We start from the raw sequence: 27,260 nt of genomic DNA, 5'->3' as shown, positions 1-27,260 counted from the left end.
AGAGGCATGGACATATATACACTAACAAAGGTAAGGTAGATAGCTAGTGGGAAGCAGCCGCATAGCACAGGGATATCAGCTCGGTGCTTTGTGACCGCCTGGAGGGGTGGGATAGGGAGGGTGGGAGGGAGAGAGACACAAGAGGGAAGAGATATGGGAACATATGTATATGTACAACTGATTCACTTTGTTATAAAGAGAAACTAACCCACCATTGTTAAGTAATTATACCCCAATAGAGATGTTAAAAAAAAATTTTTTTTTCCACTACCAATAACAATGTTATTCAAAACAAATGTTATTCAAAACTGTTAAAGTAAAATAAAAAGTACTATAAATTCTAATAAAATTCTTTCTTTTACATGTGTAAAAGACTGGGAAACCAAACTCATAAAAGCAGATGAGACCTTAATTTCACCTTAAAGCAATCAAATGAAGAATATGTCATCCATACTACTCAACAGACATGTTCCAATTTTTCTAAGGAAACAACAGTACCTTCTCATTTTTAACAAGCTGCTTCCGGATTGCAGAATCCCGCCTGAAGCATAATGCTTTACAGCATGGTCCAAGATTACTAAGAAGACTTGCTCTTTCCTCTTTTCGTAGTAATGCAGCCATGTTGAGAGCCCCCAATTCATGTTCAAAAAGATTGTCTGTGTCTTTCAATAAAAAATAAACACATTAAGGTTTCTGAAAATAGAAGTGTTATCAACTGCTTAGATGAATATTCCACAAAGTCTATCTATACTAAGTTTATCTATACTTTATCAAAGTTACCAACAGTGGTGAAAACTATTTCATATAAAGGCAATATGTTCTCTGTGAGAGAACTCCAGTATGTAGTTTTGGTGCTAGGCTCAAACAAAAATAAATACTCTGATAGCCACTTTAAGATATAAGAAAAGCAGAATTGGGAGACAGAATTTAGACACGGATTACTATGGGAAAAAAGTTCAAGTTAAGAATTAGTAAAATCAAATTCAATATATTGTGTACCATCAACTAAAAGTTCTAGATTCAGCACTTTATTATGGCAAGATTCAAATGTAGTAATGTGACTACATTCTGTGAACCCTAAAAAACTTAGGAAAGTGATTAGCTGTTTGTTAGATAATCTGCAAATTTTATCCAATATTTGGTCACAGTAAAACCCTGGGACAATGTATCAAAATCACTTAGTTTTAAGTCATAACATGCACAGTAGGGAGAAAACACTTAATAAAAATAGACATTGAGTTAAAAATAGACAAGAAATCAAAATTTACAGAATAGGGTCAGTCATTAATCTAAATAAATAACAGAAAGAGTAGTAACTTCAAAGTTAACATTCCAGGAGTTGGCCAAGAGTAGGAATGGTATCAGGTAGTGTTTCTATAGCAACATGATCAAACAGTTTATTGCTAGAGCCCACAAAGGGAAATAGTAAATAACACCTAGGTAAAAACAAAACAGACATTTGAGAATTAATGAAATTGCATTACATATTTCATTTCCTGAACTGCAGAGCATAAATAGATTAGATAATTAACAAGAAACCTGTCTCATGTAATATACCTAGTTGGTAAGTTATACACCTAGTGAATAGGTTTATAACAAAAGCAAAAATAAATGTAAATAAAAACTCAGAAATAGTTCACAAACTTCGATGTCTATCAGAATCATCTGAGCAGTTTTTAAAAATACAGTGCCAGGGCTCTACCACCAGACCTACAGACTCTCCACAGTTGGAACTAGGATACCTTAGTGGGTATCCTGTTGGGGGAAAAGGCGGTTCCTCAGGTAATTCAGCCATACCAATGTTTGAGCCAACCAATGACACAGTCATATAATGCAGACTATTAAAAAAAATAGCATCAAACATTCACCACCATTCTACTATAGATACAAATAAAGAAATCTCCATTGAGTCCATGCACTTCCTTGAAAATTGCTCATTAGGACAAATTACTTTTTATTTAAATCTTTTCTGCTTTCACAACAGTAGACTATAAAACACACTTGCAAACCTCCCTAGAACGTATAACATGGCTAAACTTAGTCTTTTCCGGTTTTGAACTGACCAGCACCAAATAACTCGAGACAGATTAAACACGTATATAAGTACAAGTAAACCAAAGGAACTAAAATAACTGGGAAAATTTAGCTTCAAAGAACTTAATCATACTATAATCAGAAAACCTGGACAAAAGCAATTTAAATTTCAGTACATATTCAAGTTTTCTGTTTTAAGCCTTAGAATTTAAAAATTACATAGGGAGTGGAGATATACTTTCTTCAGCACTGGGGCACAGAAACAGAATAGATTAGAAAAAAATCAGTTATTTCACAAATATTTATTGAATACCTACTATGTGTCAGGTACTTTTCAAGGCAATGGCATAATTAGTAAGAATAGATCACTAGACAATACAGCAGTAAACAAAACAGTCCTATTCCTTAGGGAACTTATATTCAGTATCATATATTAGTTCTCTAACAAAGCTATCATACCACCAAAAAATAGGACTACTTGGTAAGGACAATCAAATCCTTCTTTACAGTGTACGTTTTCATTGTTTAAAGTAAGTGATCATTAGGGACAAACTATAGTCTGATTTTGCTAACTACGCAATAGATTTTAACTTGAAATGCCATTAGCAAGAGACACAGGAGCAAATAGCTGTAGATGTGGATAAGAACTTAGGGATTTCATTACATCATTTTATGCCTAGAAGAGTTACTTAAGATCACAGAACCAATCAAAGTAGAAAGAGTGGGGCAAGAACTCAAGACACTGGTCATCTGTCAGGTTAACACATATTCACCATTATAATTTATGTTTCTTACACATACGTTCTATGTATACTAAGCCATATTAAAATCAAGAGTCTTACTGCTTATGCTAACAGTCGAAGAAAGAACATGGATCATGAAACACATAAAACAATTTTTTTCAATTTAGTAAAAGCTCAATTCTTTTTCCTAAACTTTTTTACTCTAATGAATGTGACAAAACATTAAATAATCTTAGTGCTTTCACCTTTTACCTCCTTTCCTCCTGTTTTACACTCCTCCTCCCCATTAATAAAGTCTTAATGAGCTGCCAAAACATAATAAGCGAGGTACCAGAGAAACAGAAAACAAGGACCCTATAAACTAAAAGTGTTCTGGAATAATGAAAAGCTGTAGCGGTAAGGTCTAAAATCAATGCGATAAAATGTTTTAAACTAAATAGCTCATATTTACTGAGCATCACTGTATGTCAGAAACTATTCTAAGTGTTTTACTTGTAACGACTCATTTGTTCCTCCTAACAATCATATGGAACAATTGATTGGTGGTGTAATTATTCCCAGCTTGTAGATGATAACAGTAACACATAAATTAAATAACAGCTAGTAAGTGGTGTGCCTGTTGGAATCCAGGCCATCTGGCCCAGAGATTAAGCTCTTAACCACTTTGTTAAATGCTCAACCTAAACATCTGCATTTGAGTAGAATTCCCCATTTCCCGGGGGAAAGGGTTGCCAAGATAACCAATTTGCTTAGATATGAACAATATCTAGTTCACTTCCCCAGGCTCTACTTCATTTAGCCCTGGGTAAACCACTGAGCACTTTGACATTAGAACTTACCTGTTAAAAAGTAACTTTGATACAGTAAGATCATTGTGCTATGTTTACAACTTTTCTGTAGGCTTAAATTTTTCTCAAAATAAATTAAAACAAACTTTGACCATGAGGATTAAATACTGAAAATAAGTGAGTCCTCAAAAACAGAGAAAGTTCTTATACTGTAACTGCTACATGAGAACAGAATCCTTTTCAAAGGCACCTTAATGTTTATATTAAACATTATATAGTCAAAGTGGGACGGAATTACCTTTGGGTTTTTCTAAAAGTCTCTGACATGTTTCTTTGACTTTAGTAAAGAGTTCAGAACCAGCCAACTTTTTAGAGATCCCAATTCTCAGCATAATGGCTCCAGGCGTGAATTTTAAGAGTGCAGCCCCAGGCTCTCGTGGTTCTTTTGGATGCTTTGGCATAAGACCAGACCAGTCCACATCTATCACATCTAATGGATCTACAAAAAGTTAAAGAACAGAATTTTATTATACCAAGAAATACATTCTCGTTATCTATAGAGAAATACAGATTCCAAGCCACAGAAAGCATTAAATAACAATATAAATCAAAAAAGGCACATTCTTAAAACAAAAGGTTTTCTATATAAGCTAAAATTTAGAATCTTAAGGACCTCTACAAATAACTTTCTCACCAAAGGAAAAGAGGCGAAGAGGTCACAGGCGAGTGCCTCCACCCCCCCCATTTCATTTATATGTGGAATCTAAAATGAAAAGAATCAAACAAAAAGAAAACCAAACTCATAGATACAGAGATCGGTGGCTTCCAGAGGGGAAGGAATGTGAAGTTTAGACAAAATGTGTCAAGGGTATCAAGTGGTACAAACTTGCAATTATAAATAAATCATGGGGATGTAATGTATAGCATGGTAACTATAGTCAATAATATTGTATTTCAACATTAAAAGTTGCTAGAAAGTATATCTGAAAAGTTCTCATCACAAGAAAAAAAACTTTGTAACTTTGCATGGTGACAGATGGTAACTAGACTTAATGTGGTGATCATGTTGCAATGTATACAAATATCAAATCATTACGTTGTGTACCTGAAACTAATGTATGTCAATTATACTTCAATAAAAAACCCCAAAACCAAAAAAAAAAAGGCAAGCAAACAAACACCTAAGCAAACCCATTCCTACAAATAATGCATTTAAATTGCTTGAGAGATCCTCAATGAAAGAACTCCATCATTTCACTATATTAGGTCTGACATTTTGAAGCTTGGTACCAGAGTCATTTCAAGGGTTAATTAAGTAAATCCAGGAGTGTATTTAGTTTGCATGTGTGCATGAATGCACAGACACAGTTTACCTTTTAAAAACAAATGATTCATTATGAAATAAATTTAAGAATCAGGCAGTGGCTAAGATTAAAATTGAGAATAATCTATCCACTGATAAGTCAGAGTTTAGGAAATTAACAAAATAATGTTCTATTCAGAAATATCTAATAGCTGATAATAATAAAGATAACACTCATATATATATTATACATTAGAAAAAACTGTAAAATGTAAGAGCAAATTAAGTCAAAATAAGAATTTAATATTCTGTATACCCAAACAAAGCAAAGACCCTATGATAAAAAAAAAAAATTGTTAGTAACAATTAGACTAATTGGGATGATTCAACAAGAACACTGAAGGTAGCTGCTTCATGGTACAGTCACTGGAGGAAGTTCTGGCAATGAATAAAGTACTATAAATGGAAATGATTACTGAATTTAGAAAATTGAGAGAGAGAAGTATATAAACAGTGTTCAAATATAACCTCGACCTTTGGAAATTTCTGAATGGTCATTTCAAAAGTTTGTTTGTGGCAGCACAGTTGTGAAGCTCTGTACCATACACCTACCATCTAGAACACTGCTAGACAATCACTGTTTGATAGGAAATCTTACAATTGTGCTATTTTAAATAATGCCCTTTCCAATTTATAGGCAATGTCTACTTAAAAATGAGCAGAGCATATTAACTATAATTTTCATTTTATTGGCACTTCTATGTTAATTAAAACATTTAATTAAAATGGGAAAATTCTAACTGCATTTTATCAATTCTTACATCATGAAAGGGAACAAAGAATATCACTATACCATAATTAAATATTTCTTACATTCAACCACCTCTGCAAATGATTACCTGGCATCTTCTCCTCATCCTGTTGGTCCTCCCTCTTTTCAGCATCACCTGCCAGAATTTCATCTAGTTCATCATCACTAATTGGCTCATATCCTTCTCCAGCACCAGATCCTAACGAATGCACATCATCTAACTTGGATTCGTCATCTCCTGCTAAACAGAAAAATTAATTTCATGCCAAAGAGAGTGTTAAGGGAAAGGGTTATCTAAGTGAAAACAAAGAGGAGAGGCTGTGCACACTAAGAAAAGTTGAAAAGCATTTTTTTATTTGAAAACTATATTTAATTATTTAAAACACTTGATACCTCCAGAAGAAAACTTAAAAATTAAATTTAGTTTTAATGCCAAGAACACAATATGGACAGCAATATCAAAATAAGTTATAAGATTACAATTAAAATATGAGAAAATCTACCACTAACAAGTTATTGTTGATATTATGTTGTTAATTTTTTATAATAAAACTTTAAGTCCAGAGAAATCTAATTTCAAAAGGATGCATTAATTTCTTTATCAAAATAAATTCATTAATTTTAAAGAACTTGCAAACTAATTAGTAAAATTTATTTGAAACTTTAACCACTAGCGTACCTTCCATTTCTTTATTTACCAACTTTTCTCAACTACCTAGGCTAAAGCTTTGTCTCCTGGTGACTTAGTTGTGAACTTGAATTATCATAAAACTATACAGTACACTTAATATTTCTAATCAGGTGTTATCCATACACTTTACTGAGTTTACAACATTAGTTTTCAAAATGCAACAGCATGCTTTATAAAACTTACAGCAAATAAAATATAATAAACTATGAGATGTTTCTAGTCATTCTACTAATTTTCTACTCTATTAAGTTCTGTAGTAATCTCCTCATACCCCCACCATTCACTTCTAAAGTAAACAATTTTAATAACTTCATTACACAGATATACATCTAAACATAAATGCAAATAATAGGATTTTTAACTTTTCAAGCTTTATCAAACTCATTGTCCTACTTTAACTGGATAAAATTTTGCATTTCACAATAGGTAATTCACCTCTAAATTTCTATGCTATGTTATCTGTGATCACAACCAATGAATGGTATATTTTAGGGATGAAGGGCAAGAACTCCTATCACAAGAGAGATATTACAATGATTGGTTAAAATTATATTCAATTATACCCCAAGGTTGTACCTCTAATAGTACTATGGGTCACAAATTGATGCCATTAAAATTCAAATTTGAGATAAAAATGTGAAGACCACTGAGGCAGAAATGTTTTTGTCAAGTAGAAAAAATATGTTAACAGTTGGTGTATTGGAATATATCTAACCAAATAACCAAAAGATGTAAGGATGTTTATAGTTTTAAAAGAATGTGAACTTTATTCTGGGACTAGTGCTACAATACAACAAATAAAAAGAATATAAAATATTACTGCTTATGTACTAAGTATCCCAGAAGTTTCTTGGGGGCTTGAAGTAGAGAGGTTATGTCAGAACAATGGTGTAGTGGAGGCAGAACTTCCAGAAGAATTTTCAGGGGGGCCATTACTATTGTTAACCTGGGCTATAATTCACCAAAGAATAAGATGCAGAACATGTATGCACAGCAGAACATATTTTCATTCATCAGCCATTTATTGTGTCCTTACTAGAGTCTTGATGATAAAGAAATGAAAAGCTATGGTGCCTAACAAAGGAGTACAGTATAGTGGTGAGAAAACTATGGAAAAATAATTATAATATGGCACAGGGATGCTATTAAAGATGTATAAACAAGGTTCGTAGAGGAAATAATGCATAAACTGGGACTTGCAGTTTGAATAAGAGAAGATAAAAGGGAAAAGGTCTATCAGGCAATGGGTACGGAGAAGCCTAGAGAAGGAAGCTCATTCAGAGTGCAGAGGCATTAAGCCAGCTTGTATAGCATTATCAGGGGTGAAGGATTGGAGCGTGGATGTCCATAGCTGAGGTTGGCTCTGAGTGGGCAAAAGGGTGGATGTGGCCTTCTCAGGGTCCCTCATTCTAGGAGCGGGAAGTCATTTTAATAAGGGACCTGAGCATGCCCAGATTTTACTATCTGTGGAGGGCTCTGGAACCCATTCCTGCAGATACTGAGGGACCGAGGGACGACTGTAATCATTTATTTCATTTAGGCTTATTTGAACCAAGTCTACCTTGATAGTACTAATGAGTGGAACACATTTTTTAAGTATTATAAGGCTTTTCCTTATAAACTCTATTTTCCCTAAAACAATGGAGTCAATATGTGTATCAGATGACCTTTCAAAAGGAAATATTTGTTTGCTATGAAATCTGAAAAGGAATGGAGCATTGAAACCGACAAAAAGGCGTGACACTCACCTTCCATACTCTCTGTTCTCTCAGCTTTATTTGTATCTTCAAATCCCTGCAGAGATCCTAGATCTTTATCCATTCTTTCTTTATCCAAAGCTAAAGAGTCCCGGAAAGTGCCTTCTAGGTCTCTCTCATGTTCACTCTCCAGTTTTGCTTCACTGCGTTTTACAGACTCTATTTGAGGACTCTCAAAAGTTCTGTCTCTGTCCCTGTCCCTGTCCCTTTCCATAGAATCAGAGATTAATCTCTCCCTTTCCCTGTCCAAGTCTCTCCTTTTGTCTCGTTCTCTCTCCCGTTCCCGTAGTCGATCTCGGTCCCTGTTCCGGGGCCAATCTTTATCGGCATCTCGCTCCCAGTCTCTCTGCCGTGTATCTCTCCTCTCTCTCTCCCGCTCTCTCTCATGCTCGTAACGATCACGATCTTGAAGCCTATCTCTGCTATCAAACGACCCTGATCTTGAATGGACCTGTCGATCTGACTCAGGAGAACTTCTTCTTGAACTATGGCTTCTTGAATCCTGGCGATCTAAAATAAATACACCATATACAAAGAGTTAACACGTGATAAAATGGAAATAAAAGGCTTCATTTTAAGGCCCTTTAAAACTGACAATTTATCTATTTCTGTATTTATTTTAAATTATCCAAAGGACCCATCTTAATGAAAAATTCCATCTCTCAAAGTGTTAATTAAAATATGTAAAAAGCATGTTTCCTTGTTTATTTCCACTATAACCACAAAATATCTTCAAAGAAATAAATACATAAACTGTTTAAGCAGTAAAAGAAATGATCATTTCATTATCTGACCTCTTCCTATCCCCCTACCTTATTTTCTGTGGTCAAAAGAGAAAGTATTGGTTGCAGAAAGAAGAGGCAGAAGGTTAAAATTTTAGGCATCAATAGAGGACTTGAATACGTAAGTATTTCCACCAAGATATACTACTAAAATCCTGATATTAAACTGACTTCATTGAATGTACCTCTACTATAATGCTGCTAGTAATGTGATAACAGGTAACATTTTGGCGGGATGGTTAAGCTTTTAGGTTCCTTGAAATTTAAGGCAGCATATAAAGTAACCAATTTAGCATTTACTTTAAAATTATGATTTGAACAAAGCAAAAAACTGTACAAAATATACAAATATACTAACATAGGAAACAGTGGTTAGATTATACTTCATTTTCATTACCTGAAGAAGTACTTCGACTGGGTTCTCCACGCTTTAGCTGATCAATCCTAGATTTTCTCTCTCCTGTGATTTCTAGACTTTTTGTTTTTTCTCTGTCTCTTGAGCCACTATGCAGTACTCTCTTTCGACCACTTTGGTCATCCCCACTTCGATGTGCAGAATCATTGGACGGGGAGCGGAGACGGCCAGATGTATGACTACGATTACTCCGATTGCTGCCAAGGCTGCTACTCCTCTTTTGGTCCACTGGCTTGCGATGTGGTGCATCTTCTATAGTAACATGAGGTGCCTCTACCTTTTCCACTCGTGTTCTATGGCATTTTCTATGTGAGTCTTCACTGGTAAAAGTGTTGGTGGTGTTGGCTGGGGTGGAAGAGGTGGAAATGGTGGCGGTCAACGTGTTGAAGGTGGTGGCAGCAGGAGTCGTCGTCGTGGCAAGAGGAGGAGGAGGAGGAGGAAGAGAAGACGGGGAAGGAGTCCTTCCAGGAGTAGCAGCTGTGGCAGCGTGCTCTGCTTCTGTCACCTCTGCACGGTCAGGCACGTCCTCATCAGACCAGTCACTGAACGCTGTATCTTCTTTCTTCTGAGGATCCTCCATAGTGCCATCCTTATCATTGTGCATTTCAACCAATTCCTCCTTGGCTGTGATAGGGGGAGTCCGTGGGCCTCTCTTCTTCTTACTCTGCTGGACTGCTTCTTCATCAGAAATGTCAGAATCACCTTTGGACCTTTTACGCTTTTTTTCAACGGTTTTCTTCTTCTGTCCTTTTTTTGGTGAAAATACTTGACCATCTTCAGACGTTGTCTCTGTGTTACCCCTGTCCATTCCAACATCATCTTCTTTCTTTTTCTTAATAGGTTTCTTTTGAATTTTTGCTTTTTTCTTATTTTCATCATGAGCTCGATCAGATGTGTCTCGATCTTCACATGGGTGGTGTCCTATCATGTCTTGTGAACGAGTTCTTGAGCTCTCCATGATTTCTGTCTGTTCTCTCTGCTTATCTACAGAAGAAACTTTCTCTTTGAACTCCTGCTCTTCATAGCGCCTTGAACTTTCTTTTCTTTCTGGTTTACGATCTTCCTCTTTCCACCTACCCTGCCTGTCTTCTGTAAGGTGGGATGGACTAAGAGAACGAGATTCTTGAGGTCGAACAACCTGGCTCAAGAGTCTGTGTTTTTCATCTATACAAAAAGATAAAAGTAATCACACTTTCACCATGTTAACAATATTGCATGCTACCTATAAATAATAAACCAATTTCTCCCTTTTCATTTTAAAAGTTTAAAAATAACAACTTCAGTAAAAATAAAACTATGGCTTTACTACAACTAGTAGGAAATGACAGTGCCATTATGGTAGAATGACTATTTCTAACACATACTTTAGTCACAATGGGAGATATTCAAAGGCAGTAGAGCAAGAAAACATTTTAAATCTCAATTCATCATTTCGTATTGATGTGAAAGAATGGTCTCGTGGTTACAAATGAATATGACTATAGAAATGTGGAAAACAGATCCTCCTTACTTTTATCATCTCCACTGTTGTAGGTGTCACTGTCAGGAGAATGTTCTCGCCGGCGCTTAGGTGACTGACGAGGGCTAGGACTCCCTTCATTTCTATAGCGCTTCCTAAATTGGACAAATGTAATTTATAAAATTCCAGGGGATGAAAAAGATTTCTTTACTACATTTTTACTATTATTTTTTGCTGTAACTAGAATGTATAATTGTAGGATTATAATACTATCAGAAGCTAGTGGGAAACAGCTGCATAGCACAGGGAGATCAGCTCACTGCTTTGTGACCACCTAGAGGGCTGGGATAGGGAGGGTGGGAGGGAGGCGCAAGAGGGAGGGGATATGGGGATACATGTATACACATAGCTGATTCACTTTGTGGTACAGCAGAAACTAACACAACATTGTAAAGCAATTATACTCCAATAAAGATGTTAAAAAAAAAAAGAGGGCTTCCCTGGTGGCGCAGTGGTTGAGAGTCCGACTGCTGATGCAGGGGACATGGGTTCGAGCCCCGGTCCGGGAAGATCCCACATGCCACGGAGCGGCTAGGCCCGTGAGCCATGGCCGCTGGGCCTGCGCGTCCAGAGCCTGTGCTCCGCAACGGGAGAGGCCGCAGCAGTGAGAGGCCCGCGTACCGCAAAAAAGAAAAAAAAAAAAGAGTGACAGAGTATGGCAAGAAAGAAACAGAAAAAAAATAGAATAAGAAAATGGTAGTGATGGAAATTCTATGGTAATTTTCTATTATATAAATGAATGAATATCCAATAATCAATAAATTATGAATTTTAGGTCTCAAAAAATAGTGTATTCCTGCTTCATCCAGAACTTTAAATGTCCCGTCACAATTAGCAATCTAAGTAAAGATAACACTCAAATGAACTTATTCACAAAACGGGAGTTTGTAGAAAGCAAACTTATGGTTACTAGGGGATAAGGGTGGGGAGGGATAAATTGGGAGACTGGGATTGAGATATACACACTACTATATATAAAATAGACAACTAAGAAGAATCCGCTGTACAGCACAGGGAACTCTACTCAGTACTCTGTAATGACCTATATGGGTAAAGAATCTTAAAAAAAAAGAGTGGATGTATGTATATGTATAACCAACTCACTTTGCGGTACACCTGAAACTAACAGAACATTGTAAATCAACTATACTCTAATAAAAACTAAAAATAAATAAAGGTTAACACTGGCAAAAAATAAAGAGAACACAATTAAAACCAAAAAAAACAAACCCAATACTCTCAGAGCTATCTATATCATACAAAGGGCATTCGGCATGTTTGATAAAATTCTTCATTTGTTAAGACTTACAACTGTGGACTTCAAATACATGGCACCACCTCTTATCTTTTTCATGTAGATGTAGAATAACTCACTGAAATTCACCAGATTTAACTACTACGAAGTGGTAACATATAGCAGAGCAATCAATGTACCCTCTACTGAAAATTATTCATTAGTTTTACCTTTTTATGGTATAGAAATACCTTATGTTGGGAAGTCAAACGAGAAAATCTAGTATTGGCTTTGGAGTCAAAAAAGACTTGAGTTCAACTTCTAGTCATGTTACTTATTATGCAACCTTAGGTAAATTCCTTGAGGTCATTCTTAGCTTTCTCATCTGAAAATAGCTGAAAAAATGGGGGTCCATCTCATAAAATTGCAATGAGGAATAAGTTCGTTATGTCATAAACCCAGTGCCAGTCATGTTGTGGGTACACTGTAAAAATCGGTTTCTTCTCATCTCTTAGAACTATATCATCTGCTTGGTGACAAATTAATAAAATAATTCATATGTTCACTATATTTCTTGTTCTTCAGTTAAACTTCAAATGACTAGTGATTTATATCTCTGGATACTTAAGTTATTCTAGTGTTTTCCTATATTTTTGTTAAATTTTGACCACTCTTTTTTTTTTTAAGCCAGCAATGTTTGTAAATACTATGGCTAAAAGTTGAGAAACACTGCAGCACATGAGCACATTTTCTCCTTGACAGCTCACTCATATAGATGAGTAACCAGGTGGAAAAGGAGACCCCAGATGTAGTATGACAACTCACAGGCCCAAGCTTGTGCAATTCCTTATCAAAAGCTCCTGCCATCATTAGGCAGTCTCTGTCCCCATTCTTTGGATCTGGGCTGGCCCAGTGACTTACTATGACAGGAAGATGTGGTGAAAATGACAGTTTAAGTTTGGACATTTACGACTCAAGAGGCCTTGCAGCTTCTGCTTTTGCCTTCTTGGTATGTTTCTACTATCATATGCAAAAGTAGAGTTTAGACTACTGGAGGATGAGAGGTCATATGGAAGAGAAAATAAGATGCCCTAAGCAACAGCCAGCACCAACTGCCAGAAATGTGAGTGAGGCCACGTGGGTCACTCAGACTCAGCTGAACTGCCAGAATGACTGGAGAAGCATGAGTGATCCCAAGTGAGACCAGGAGAAGAGCCACTCTGCTGAGCCGAGACAAAATTGCTAACCCACAGAATCATGACCAAATACACGGTGGTTGTTTTAAACTTCTAACTTCTCATGTGGTTTGATACACAGCAAGAGGTTAATTGATAACATAAGAAAATATAAAACATGCAAAAAAACGAAATTTAATTTCAAGGAAGTATCTACAGAAACAAAATTAGAGTAAAATAAATACTACGGCAATTCAACAAACCTTCCTCATAACCATGGTTAAAAACGAAAGTGCTGGATAAATTCAGCTACTGAGATGACAATATAATTGATGAAAACATCAAGATGTTAACCTCATATAACTAGTTATTTTATAGAGCTGTTGACTCCTAAATTTCTGGGGCCCTTGTCAATGCTTGGAATGTCTAGCCACGAAAAACTAGAAGAAATTTTGGCTACTGTAAGCTGAGATCAGAAGCATGCAAAATATAATCAAAGCATAGGATTAAATAATAATAAATAAATAGCAAAGATTTCAGAATTTTAATCTTAGAAGATAGAGAGTTAAAGAGGTCAGAGGAGAGAAGAGAAATAATAATGTACTGTGTGCCTGCATGTGTGAAAGGTATTATCAATTTTATGTTAATGTGAGATTTTTTTTTTAATGTGGCGAGAGGGAAGCGAGAGAGTGAACTACAGAAAACCTTGGCTGCAGACTGAAGGGAAGGCAAGACCTAATGGAAGAAGCCTCCATTTCTGTGCTGCGTTGTTTGTTTATAACCAAAATCCATAAGAGCAATGATGAAAAAAGCCTAAAGCAGAGAGTGTATTCACCATGAGGCAAATAAGGTAGAGGTAGAGGCAAAGAAATTGAGGATATATAAATTATTTCCAGTTTGTCTTAACAAACTTAAATATACCCTCTATTCTAGTTGGTATTTGGGAAAAAAAAACAATTTTGATACGTTTGGTTTTATGTCTATAAAACCTCAAAATTGACCAGAATCCAGATTTCTCATGGCTATAGTGATTGGCTTAGCTCTCTTATCTAACTCCTCTACTGATGAGAGCCCCAGCACAGAGAGGGCTACTGAGCTGATAGGTATAACCCTGGGGTCATCCTAGCCATCATTTCGGTAAAAGCCTTCTGAGTCTAAAACTAATACAGAAAAAGAACAGTGGAGATACACCACTCTATGTTTGTTTGAGAATCTGGATATAGTCACATCAAAACAAAAACTAACCCTGGACTTCCCAGATACCAGAGCAAATAAATTCTTACTGATATTAAAAAAAAAAGAAAAACAAAGAGAGAAAGAAAAGAAAGAAGAGAGAAGATGCCCTCAGATATATAAGATAATAAGAACACATCTTTTTATTCCAATAATCTACTATAACTCCACAACCCAAGAGAGGATACCTCTCTATCTCTCATCTCCTTCTAGCCATGCAGTGGTTCCAGAATCTCCTCTGTTCTAAGACACTGTAAATGCTTCTGCAGCCTGGGGGTAGTGACTCTAGACTTATACGTACACAGAACTCATAAAGGATTATCAGGAATAGCACAAGCATTATGTCTTGGTGACAAGCCAACTCCATTAACTACTTATAAAGTGGATATGATGGGACATAAACCCACTGATGCTACCACTTTCAGGTTGGATTCCTGTTAAAAACAAGTCTGTAGCAGTCAAATAAACCAATGTACCATCAAAAATGGCTGTAATTGGGCTTCTCTGGTGGCACAGTGGTTAAGAGTCTGCCCGCCAATGCAGGGGACACGGGTTCGAGCCCTGGTCCGGGAAGATTCCACATGCCGCGGAGCAAATAAGCCCGTGCACCACAACTACTGAAGCCCACGCACCTAGAGCCCATGAGCCGCAACAAGAGAAGCCACTGCAATGAGAAGCCCGCACACCACAACTAAGAGTAGCCCCCACGCACCACAACTAGAGAAAACCCGCGCACAGCAACAAAGACCCAAGCCAGCCAAAAATAAATAACTTAATTTTTTTTAAATGGCTGTAATCAAACAGTAAACAAGAATTATTAACTATATCTCTTGGATACAGAAATAGTAGAATGAGAAAACTTTTTTCCTAGACAATTCAAAAGATGTTGAACACCAAATACATATAATAAAACTAAAATACAGGAAAATGTGGAGAGGAAAAAGAATTAAGAGGATATTAGGGGCCCCCGAGAAGCATTAAATGGAACTTTCTGAATTCCTCACTGACATGTAAAAAACTGGTTCACAATCACTTACTTTGATTTTCTCTCCTCGTGCCCATCTCTTGGATTCCTGTCTTCTCGGATATCTTCCCGCTTTTCTCTGCGGTCCTCTCGTCCTTTGTCTTTGTCTTCCCACTCCCTCTGGCGTTCTCGCTCTTTCTCCCTTTCTCTCGCTCTTTCTCGCTCTCGCTCTCTCTCCCTCTCCCGCTCTCTCTCCCGCTCCCTTTCTTCTCTCTCCCGCTCCCGCTCTTTTTCCCTGTCTCGCTCCCTCTCTCTTTCCCTCTCTCTATCGTGGTCCCGATCTCTCTCTCTTTCCCGGTCTCTCTCTTTCTCCCTCTCTCTCTCCCTCTCCCGTTCCCTAGCGCGCTCTCTTTCTAGTTCTCTTTCTTTCTCTCTCTCCCGATCCCTCTCCCGTTCCCTCTCTCTCTCCCGCTCCCGCTCTCTTTCCCGATCTCTTTCCCTGGGCCTTTCGTCTCTTCTATCATCCGTTCTGTCTACTCTTCGTTCCTCTCTTCTTTCATCACGCTCAATCTCGTCATTCCTTCCCTGATGTCGAATTGGTGAGCTTGGTCTTTGATCTACAATGAAAACCAAGTTTTGTCAGTGATTAATTTCACAGATGACAGTATGGCAAATCTTACATTTTATCTGTGTATAGGGTCACACCGGCAACAAATATAAATCAGGTACTGTATTTACTTTTAATTTAATCATCCAAATAATCACCACTAGATGTTTAAAAACATTTCTTTTTCTTAAAGGTAATTTTTATTTGCCCTCTAACTACCATGTTTTCTGCTCCCCATAACCCCCCTCCCGCCTCCCACTGATCCACCTTGGATCCTTCTCTGCATGCTCCCTACCCTACCTCCAGCCCACTGCTCCAACCCCACTTTCTGCCATCTCTACCCTTCACCTCTGATCTTCTCTGTCCCCCCAGCAGGACCTGAGAACACTGGTGGCAAAGGATAGGGGCAGCAGGAGGTGAAGAAGATAAGAGCTGAAGGAAAAAAAAAATTTCCCTCGTAAGTCACACCTCTAATTTCAGGCCGAAATATATACACATCAAAGTGCAGCTATTATGTGAGGAAAATATAGTAGAACAAAACATCTGTCAATATTTGTTGCTGCAACATCAATTTATCATAAACTAGAATATTAAGGGTACTGATGCTTAGCAATCTTGAAATAATCAAATGTAAAAAGTGTTTCATATTAGTGATATATATTTATAATTAATAACTACTAATCGACTAAAAATTTTATTTAATCATATAACTGATTACTCAGATGAAGAGCTGTTTTCTTAAAATGTTAAATGATAACCCCATCACATTTATATATATATATATTTTTTAATACATGAATCATATAAACACAAACTGAATGCATGCTACCCAGTATGCCCAGTTGAGCAAGAAATTAGTCTGGGATCAAAAGATGTCTAAGAAAATGGCATGAACTCTTCCACACAGATAGCCATTTTTGAAAGTAGGTCACTGTGCTATGATCTAGGCTACTGCGATATCTCTATTTTCACACTACACAGTACTGTTTACTAGTTAGTCATAAAAGGCATACTACAATATGGCCAACAGGTTTGTAAGTGTAATCTCTGACATCAACTTATTAAGCAGAATAATTTTAGGATATTTTTAGTGAAGGGTTCAATCTAATAATTTGAATTTCCTTTCTTATCACAGATGAAAAATTTAAGAATTATCCATATTTATTAGATCAAGATATGAAAATTCACAGAATTTTAAAGCTAAAACAAAACAAAGCTAAACCTTGTCCAGCCCCTTTACCCCTTTTCTTCTTAGAATTTATGGTCAGAAGTTGATTTGTCAAAGTCACAGAGATGGTAGATACTTGGAACATCCGGACTAGAAGTCAATTTTCTTAAATTCTTTTTTACTTTTGCTGAAACCAGTTTAAATTTAAAATGGTTCTATTGTACTGCACTCTAGATTCCTGGAAGGGTGTACACTCATGTCTTAGACTGTCTGAATTCTTGGTTTGGGGATCATACTAATGTCACAATGATTAGAAAACAACCTCAAACAAATTCAATACTGCAACTTACAGCAATTCATACTTGAAATTCCTGATTATAGCAATGTTAGGGAACAGACTCCTTTACTCAGGCAAGCTTTTTTTGACAAATAAAAAGTCTATTTTCCCAACCACAATGACAAGGTTACTTACTTCAGAGAAAATGGAAAGGAACACCACTTTAACACATCTCAACCATCTTCCCTATCCTTCCCCAAAAATGTGTTCTTCAAAAGCATACTTCTCTTCAAGTATTTCCTTATTTTAATGAATGATACCCAATCATGAAAGCTGGAAACCTCTGACTTTTCCAAGTACCATGATATTCGAGTACCATCAATTTCACTCTCAAAATATTTCTTTATTCTATTTCCTCTCTCAATCCCTACAATTAATAGTTAACTTAGACTTGGATCAGCTCTTCTTAGATGCCCATGTTATCAATGGTCTAACTGGTTGGTATCCTTGTCTTCCGTCTTTTGCCAGACTCCTTAATACCTTTTTTCTTTTTCTGAGGAAAACTCTGTATTTTTTTCCAGCTGCTAAACAAACAAACAAAAAAACTGCTTAAAAGCACTTATCTCCTAGGCAATGAAAAAGGCAAATAAATCCAAAATTTTTAGCCTGACTTACTAGGCCATTTACAACGTGGTCTATAGTCTCTCACCACACACCCCCCCATCCTTCTTCCTAGCTTCTTTCCTTCCCTACCGATTACAGCACACCTCTACTCCAACCTCGTAACTCTTTACTACACCAAAGTATATGTTTCTTTTAGTCCTGTGTGTCTGCACATGCTGCACCCTCTCCCTGCAGTGTTTCTTCCATGATTCCTTCTAGCCAACTCCTATTTATCTTTCAGGCCCTAATTCAGATGTCTCTTCTTTAGGAAGCTTTTATAGACTGCCTCAGTATTCTGTCTGCATCTTTGTCTTCTCACAGAACTTTATATAGTAGTAGTATTTATCATATTTAACTGTCTATTCGTACCCTAATTAGGCTGTGAAGAACTAACGGGAAGATTTAAATTCCTGAGCACAGAACAAGGTCCTGAACACATCTCTACCTTCAACCTTTATCTATCTCCCTTGCTCACCACATTCTAGTCACAATGATCTTATTTCAAACTCTAGGACATACTAAGCTATTTCCTGTCTCGGAATCGGCACACATTCTTTCCTCTGCATGGAACGTTTTTACCCTCCAATACCTGCAATGCTAGCTTCTTCCCTTGCATTTATGCCTCTGCATAAATGTCATCGCAAATTTTTCATAAGCACACTATCTGAATAAAGTAGGTCCCTCTCATCCTTTATTTCTATCTGGATCCCTTGTATGTTTCCTTGACAGCACCCAACAATCACTTTTCTTTTTTCAGGGGGGATATCGTCCCCTTTATAAAGTTCTATAAGCACAAGTGTTGTACTCCAAAAACCTAGCAAAGTGCATGGGTACTCAATAAACATTTGTAGAATATATCATTATCAAAAATATATTTCTCTTTCAATCATACAACTGATATTTATTGAAGTAGTTACAGTAAAATAAAATAAAAAGGGAATAAGACTTATAGTCAGAAGACCTGAGTTCGACTTTTAGCTTTAGAACTTATTTCTCTAACACTGGAAAAATTACTACCCTTCTCTTAGCCCAAATCTCCTAAAATATGAAACATAGATTCTCTTATCATACATAAACTCACGGATACTGAAAGATAAAGGATTTAAAATATACATTCTCTGACTTAATATTATAAAGAATATTTGATTTAATTCAGCCCACTGTGAAGCATCAATACTCAATTCCCTACTCCATCAAGTCTTGTACTATATTAACCTCAGCATTACAGCAAACCTTACTTTAGTAAGCAGGCAAGGTTAGTAAGACCTTCATAAGGTCATAAATGTTTAAAGGCCCTAATCTGTACAGAATAAAAGCTTGTTAAAGAAAGTACTTATAACCCTTCTTAAATGCCTTCTAGTATCTTGCTTCAAAACTGATTTAAGGGACTTCCCTGGTGGCACAGTGGTTAAGAATTCGCATGCCAATGCAGGAGACATGGGTTCAATCCCTGGTCTGGGAAGATCCCACACGCCATGGAACAACTAAGCCCGTGCGCCACAATTACTGAGCCTGTGCTCTGGAGCCCGCGAGCCACAACAACTGAGCCCACGTGCCACAACTACTGAAGCCCATGCGCCTAGAGCCCATGCTCCGCAACAAGAGAAGCTACCGCAATAAGAAGCCACCGCACTGCAATGAAGAGTAGTCCCCGCTCACCACAACTAGAGAAAGCCTGCGCGTAGCAATGAAGACCCAACGTAGCCAAAAATAAATAAATTTATTTTAAAAAAAACTGATTTAAGAGATCATCTAGTAGTAACAGAACACTTTTAGCTTAAAATATACAAGAATTTAAATTTAAACCAAGTATTACATATTCTCAGGAAGGAACATGAATAAAACATTTCTCTAAACAACCCCCAGCACTAACTGATATCACTATCAGTTTTTTCTTGTTTCTCCCTGGCAGTCCTTACAAGACTGTGTATCACAGCTAGTGAGTGAGTGGCCAGGATACTCAGATGAGAAACTTTACCTCCTGAATCAGAAATACCTGAAACGTCACCCAAGCATCTATATTCTTTAAAACGTTGTGAGCTGTTTGGTTAAGGTAAGAGACATACAGCAAGGCACCTTGAACTCTTGCAGTATGCAAGTACCTACTAATTCAGCACCTGCTCTGTTACCAAGTAGGTACTGGTAGCTAGCTATTTACATAATCTCTCCTAAACTAAGTAAAAATGGAAGATTATATGAATAAGTATAATAATTTAAAATGTGTCAACAAGCAAAAGTCTTAAAAGATATTTTATGTTAAAAAGTAAACTGATAACGGTTGGAAAAAAAACAATTCTCCCAATCAATGTAGGTCACTATTTAATAATATTTCATTTAACAAACCTCTCTCTCTGTTGTCACGACGGTCTCTCTCTCCATGTCTTCTCTCAAAGGAAGAATCTCTTGCTTGATCTCTGTTGTCTCTTTCAGGATATCTGTCTCTTTCAGGATAGCTACTTCGAGTTTCCCAGCTGTCATGATAGTTGCTAGTACTACTGTGACTATCAATTTGAGAACCTCTTGTGCCTCGACTTCCTAAACAAAGGATATTCACACAAATATTTAACAAGTACACTTTATTCAACAAGTTGTCAGTCACAATCTTTCCTCCCCAAAACATATAAAGATATGTGGGGTTTTTCTGGTTTTGGTGGGTTTTTTTATATTTCAAAGTGTGGTATTCATTGTCAAAAAGGATATTAAATGTTGGATCAGAACACCCAAGGTGTCTAATGACTGACTTGGGTAAGCTAAGTACCAGTTTTCCCTACCTATGAAAAAGGACATATAATGGAATCATAAAGCAAAGAGACTCATTTCAATTAAGCCAAATAACAATGAAACAAAAACTAAAGTCTATTAATTCATATCTAAATCACAGAAATATCATAAAAATAATTCAGGATATGGATATATTGCATTGACTACAGTTTATAGTGAAAACATTCCAATACAGAACCAAGGTACTTTGTTGACAGTAGGTGGTACCTGAAATTTTTCATTAAAAAATTGGGAAATGAATGTTCACAGTAGTTATAGCCCCAAACTGCAAAGTACCCAAATGTCTTTCAGTGGGTGAAGGCTAAACAAACTGTGGTACATCCGGATCATGGAATATTACAACAAGGAGCAAACTGTTGATACACACAACAACTTGGATGAACCTCAAGGAAACTGTGCTGAGTGAAAAAGCCAATCTCAACAGCACACAGACAGCAGGATTCCATTTATGTAACATTTGTGAAATAACAATTATAAAATGATGGACATGTCAGTGGTTGCCAGCGGTCAAGGATAGGGGAGGGGATTTGAGTGTGGCTATAAAGAGGTAACACAGGGAGTCTTGTGATGATACAGCTGAGTATCTTGATTGTGGCGATGGTAATACAAGGATACACACACACTGTGGAAAATAGTATGGAGGTTCCTCAAAAAATTACAGAACTACTATATGATCCAGCAATTCCACTTCTGGGTATAGAGACAGAGGAACTGAAATCAGGATCTGAAAGAGATATCTTTACTCCCATGTTCACTGCAGCATTATTTACAATAGCCAAGACATGGAAGCAACCTAAATGCCCAATGACAGATGAATGGGAAAAAAATGTGGTTAAAAAAAAAGTGGTAGGGCTTTCCTGATGGCGCAGTGGTTGAGAGTCCACCTGCCAATGCAGGGGACATGGGTTCGAGCCCTGGTCTCGGAAGATCCCACATGCTGCAGAGCAACTAAGCCCATGCGCCATAACTACTGAACCTGCGCTCTAAAGCCCGCGAGCCATACTACTGAAGCCCGCGCGCCTAGAGCCCGTGCTCCACAACAAGGGAAGCCACCACAAGGAGAAGCCTGCGCACCGCAACAGAGTAGCCCCTGCTCGCTGCAACTAGAGAAAAGCCCACATGCAGCAACAAAGACGCAACGCAGCCAAAAATAAATTTATATATATAAAAAAAGATAACTAATTATTTATACATAAATTGTTCCAAAGAAGAGAAAAAAAGAAGCAACACTTCCAACACATTTTATATGGCTACTATAACTCTGATCACCAAACCAAACAAAGACAATATAAAAAACAAGAGCTATGCAGTGGTATGGTGGAACTGGTTAACACTGGCTCCGAAGAGCCAACTGTGTGCACCTCTTCCCATGTCCACACTGAGTGACGTTAGTAGCTCAAAATCTGCTATGGCAGGAGTAATTTATACCATGGAAATTGGCATTAGCTACAAGCCAGGGCGTTTTGCCTGATGAGTAAGTTGTTAAATGTTTACCATCATACCACTGATTATATGCCAATCTCAATTAAAAACAAAGATACTTAATTCAAAATTAAATTTTAACACACCTATTTTAGAACTTTTTTAAAAAATGAAATGTGTATTTATCTTAGAAATGCAAGAATAGTTCTGAATTTTAAAAAATACATTAACATAAGTAACAAGGTAAAAGAGACTGACTATATGATCTCAAGATACAGAAAAACAGTCATGATAGAAGCTGTCAGCTAAGTTTGGAAATTAGGAGACATCCTTAACACAATAAAATGCATCTGCTAAAAATTTACAAACACCATGCTTAATGGTGAAATGCCAGCAATAATCCTTTAAAATCTGAAACAAAGCAAAGAAGCCCATTATATCACTTGTAGTAAACAGTTCATTGAAACAGCAGCTCAGCAGGTTACTTGACAGCAAATAAATAATACTCAGAAAGGAAGAGCCAAATCTGTCTGTTCCCATACATAAATGTTTAAGAGAATCTAATTAGATCTACTAAGAAAATACAGCAACATCACAATGTAAGATTAGTATAAAAATATTAATTACCATTTCCGTACACCAGCAATAAGCATCAAAAAAAATGTTTTAAAATATATTATTTGGTGTACCTGTACACAGTTATTCACTTAAAACAGTATTCAAAAACAAAAAAAAGATTAGAACACCTAATACATAGGATTTACTAACTTTATGGTATATCCTACAACATACACTATGCACTCTTTCAAAAGGAGGTGGCTATTTACCAAGTTGACTGATATAGAACCATCTGCAAGATTTTTTTTTTTAATAAGTCTATTTATTTATTTATTTTTGGCTGTGTTGGGTCTCTGTTGCTGCACACAGGCTTTCTCTAGTGGCGGCGAGTGGGGGCTACACTTCGTTGTGGTGCGTGGGCTTCTCACTGCAGTGGCTTCTCTTGTTGCAGAGCACGGGCTCTAGGTGTGCGGGCTTCAGTAGTTGTGGCACACGGGCTCAGCAGCTGTGGCTCGCGGGTTCCAGAATGCAGGCTCAGTAGTTGTGGTGCACAGGCTTAGTTGCTCCATGGCATGTGGGATCTTCCTGGACCAGGGCTCACACCTGTGTCCTCTGCATTGGCAGGCTGATTCTTAACCACTGTGCCACCAGGGAAGTCCCCAAGATATTTTTTAAGTGAAAACAGCAGGGTATAGAGTATATAGTTGTGTGTTTTTTTTAAATAAAAAAAATTTTTTTAATTATACTTGGAAAACCAGAGGAGAAAATGAATAGACATATACATCTGCTTGTGTAGAATATTTTTCAGATGGATACATACAAAATTGGCGAAAGAAGAAACCAGGTCAGGGATAGAAGGGAGGCTTTCACTATACATCCTTTTGCAGCTTTGAAATTCTGAACTATGTGAATGCATTATTAAAAAGAGAATTTTTTTAAGTACCATTTACAATGGCAACAAAAATAGAGGGTACACAGGAACAAAACATGTACAAGACCTTAACAGAAAAAGTTACAAATCAATAAATTTAATGTACGTGAAATAAAAATCCAACAGTTTTTCATGAAATTAAAAAAAAAAAGACAACTCATTTTTTAAATGTATATGAAAAAGCAAAGGGCCAAGAAAAGCCAAGACAACTATGGAGGAGAAGGTGAGGGGCCTTCATCTTAATGTGAAACTGTAATACTGACCAGGATAAACCAACAGGCCTATGGAAAGAATAAGAGTGGTCAGAATTCTGCAGCAGTGTTTTGGGGAAGGGGAGCGAAGTGGGCGGAGGAAGAGAGAGGTCAAAGCTAACTCAGTTAAGGCAGTTCAGAGACAGTCAAAAACATATAGGTAGGTAGTTATTGATGACAATGATGATGGCAAACGCTTTTTAGAGGAAGATGAGAAAAATGGCTCAAGATGCAGATATGTGATGTTCTGAGGTGGCTTTGAAGCAAGCACCTTCAAATACACAAGTGATGAATACACTTGTGATGAATACACAAGTCAGTCATTTCTGACACCACCAATTTTGAAAGCCCACCATTTAATCCCATTTTAATGATCATTTTATCTATATACCTGTTTATTAGAAATTATTTTTTTGATGCTACTTTTTTGCCTGATAGCAATTTTCTTAGTGTTCCACATTAAACAAGATGGTAGGCATGACTGGACATAATTCAAACAGGAGGTCTAAGTCAGGCCCCATCTATCTTCTGCTACTGTGGCTAATAATTCCTATTCGGAACTTATAGGGAAAATCACAAACTCAATTAATTGAAAATTACTTTGACAAAGTGATAATGAACGTCAGAAATAATACCTTTAGAAAACAAATCTTAGGAGGTTAATAATTTCTCTATGAACATACAACATACAGTTCACTGACAAGTCAAAAACCTTACCCTTTTCAGGTAACTCTGGACCTCTTCCCCTACTTCTGCCCATCCGATCATTCCTAATTTCACTTCGAGACTCATTTCTGGACTCATTTCTTATTTCACTGCGAGAACTTTCTTCTCTCAAATGGTTTCTGCCATAACTTCGGGATTCTTCCTGATATGCATCCTCCTTTCGATGAGCATCTCGACTTTCACGGTCCCTGTAGTCGTGGGCATCACGAGTAGACCGAGAATCTCTGGGATCACGGCTCTCTTTGTTATCTCTGCTGTAATCTCGCATCTCCCTGGAGTCCCGAATGTCTCTGGAGTCTCTTAGTTCCCTTCGGTCTCTAGTATCTCTGGCATCTCTCCGATCCCGACCATCTCGAGGTTCTCTGTCATCTCTGTGGTCTCTAGAAGAGCTCTGATCCTGTTCATACTCTCGTTCTTCTCTTGTGTCCTTTTCTCTATCCCTTTTTCCTCTAGTCTCTGTAACGCAATTTTGGAAATACACTGTAATTCCTTTCACAAAATTTTAGGAAACCAGACGATGTATTTAATACAGAGCTTTAAAATTTTTAATACAATGGTATAATTTCTACTCTTAACAAAAAATAAAAGGAGAAAACATGGGCAAATGAGAAAAATAAAACTATCTGTAAACTAAAATTCCAAAGGTAATTTTATTAACATCTGGATTATTTGTCTTGATTGGATAAACTTTGAACACGATCTTCTCACATCAACGTACCCATACTTATAAATCTTAAACAATTGAAACAAGTTAAGTTGATCTATCAATGATGGCCTACTTTTTAGAAATCACTTTTAGATCCAGAGGCACAAGTGATTTTAATCATCTCTACCAAGTATTAGGCCAGACTAGCGCACACATGACTACCTCCAATGTACTTAAGCACTTGAGAGTAGCCTACTATTAGTATGCTGGCTGGTAAACACATACTGTTATTCTCTCTCTCTCTCTCTCTCCCCCCCCCCTTATTTATTTATTTTTTGAGCTATTTAATGAAATCACACTCCTGTCTCTAAAGATTTTTCTACTTAAGGCATTTTCTAACATTTCATAGAAAAATTTAAAAAATAATTTCAGTTTTAAAAAAGCTGGAATGAACCTCAATAGTTACTTAACCCAACCTTGTTATTGTATAAATGAAGGAACAGAGGCCCAGAGCTTAAATGGTTTAGTCAGCCCCGTACATCATAGGAATTTGCAAAGATTAGAAACTGTTCTTTAGAGATGCCTAGAAAAGTATAAATTGATTACAGCATAAATCTGATATGAACTGAAAGAATTAACAAGAGACCCTCAAAGAACAAACCCTGTAATTTTTATCAGATTCCTTCATAAATTGTTCTTACACTCTGCAACAACCCCAAGATCTGAGGCTATTTAAGCAACTGTAGCAGCTCTTGGTCGAGGACATTATAAATTTACCTATGGCTAGGTCCACAGACTTTCTCCGCCCAGTATCCACAAGACCCCCTAGATTCTCATCAATAACTTATCTCCCCTGCAAAATAACTTTGCCCATATGCCTACATCCATAAATGCCATATAAGGATAGAAGCACTAGGCAAGAATCTGACAACATCCCCCTCTCTTTTTGTGCACATCCATCCCTTCCAGTCCTCCTCCAATACCAAATGTGCCTAGAAATTTGTTCACTTAGTATTAGATTCTCTTTTTATGATACCCACAGTTGTCTTTACGAATACATCTAGTTACTATATTTTGTTCTTTATCTACGTCCCCATCCTTTCACTGAAATTATTCTTATTTCAAAAAATGACCTCTAAATAGAGAGGAATAAACGCCTACTACATCTCTTGTATGGAAGGTTAAAGAAACATTCTCCTCACAAAGAACCTAAAAATGTATGGTTTATTATTAAAAGGATTCCTCCTATAACACAAACCCCTCTTACTACAAAAAAGCATTCCTATGAGACTCAACTGCATAGTAAATTTCCCCTTCATTAGTGTGTTTAATAAATTATGTTTTGAAATAATAGTTTTCATTCAGTAAGTAGTCATGAAATATATACTATATTCCCAGTCAACTCTAGTTGTTCATAGATAGGTATAAGAGAATTTTCCCATCTTACCAATGTTCCATAAACACTGCTGTGCTGATCTGGTTCCAAAATCATGTACACAAGGAATAATTCTTTAAAATAGGTGCTCTCTCCAGTCCCTACCTATGCATCCATCATTTCTTGAATAAAATAACTTGCACTGTTGATTGGAAGAGAAAAAACTAACTTCGACATGTTTCATAGGCGACTGCTATACAATACTCAAATTGTGACTTTTTGTCAGTCTTGTGTGGGGTGCAGGAGCATGCTGTACGATGCTTTAAAAATGCACGTTAAACAGAAATGTTGTTGCAAGTCAGCAAGTATTGTATTTCCTGAGTACTCATTATGTTAAAAAACTAAC

The 27,260-nt window shown here is 36.8% G+C and overlaps 1 protein-coding gene across 9 annotated transcripts in view; it reads right to left on the bottom strand.

Annotated features, from left to right (window-relative positions):
- Positions 1 to 27,260, bottom strand: part of ZC3H13 (zinc finger CCCH-type containing 13) — a 91,382-nt gene that overhangs the window by 8,846 nt on the left and 55,276 nt on the right. For 5 of the 9 annotated variants that reach the window (XM_030882232.2, XM_060287841.1, XM_030882231.2 and 2 more), the window contains 10 exons: positions 24,825 to 25,289; positions 20,508 to 20,699; positions 16,405 to 16,488; positions 15,523 to 16,066; positions 10,835 to 10,938; positions 9,307 to 10,488; positions 8,119 to 8,637; positions 5,768 to 5,920; positions 3,864 to 4,064; positions 499 to 662 (listed from right to left, as the gene is read on the bottom strand). In XM_030882232.2, the coding sequence (XP_030738092.1) occupies positions 499 to 662; positions 3,864 to 4,064; positions 5,768 to 5,920; positions 8,119 to 8,637; positions 9,307 to 10,488; positions 10,835 to 10,938; positions 15,523 to 16,066; positions 16,405 to 16,488; positions 20,508 to 20,699; positions 24,825 to 25,289 (3,608 nt within the window). The remainder of the gene's footprint in view (positions 1 to 498; positions 663 to 3,863; positions 4,065 to 5,767; positions 5,921 to 8,118; positions 8,638 to 9,306; positions 10,489 to 10,834; positions 10,939 to 15,522; positions 16,067 to 16,404; positions 16,489 to 20,507; positions 20,700 to 24,824; positions 25,290 to 27,260) is intronic. The other 4 variants (XM_030882234.2, XM_030882235.2, XM_030882236.2 and 1 more) reach the window with 4 other exon arrangements.

Source organism: Globicephala melas, chromosome 18 (assembly GCF_963455315.2).
Source record: "Globicephala melas chromosome 18, mGloMel1.2, whole genome shotgun sequence".
Classification (NCBI taxonomy): Eukaryota; Metazoa; Chordata; class Mammalia; order Artiodactyla; family Delphinidae; genus Globicephala; species Globicephala melas.
This window is presented reverse-complemented; position numbering and strand designations above follow the sequence as displayed.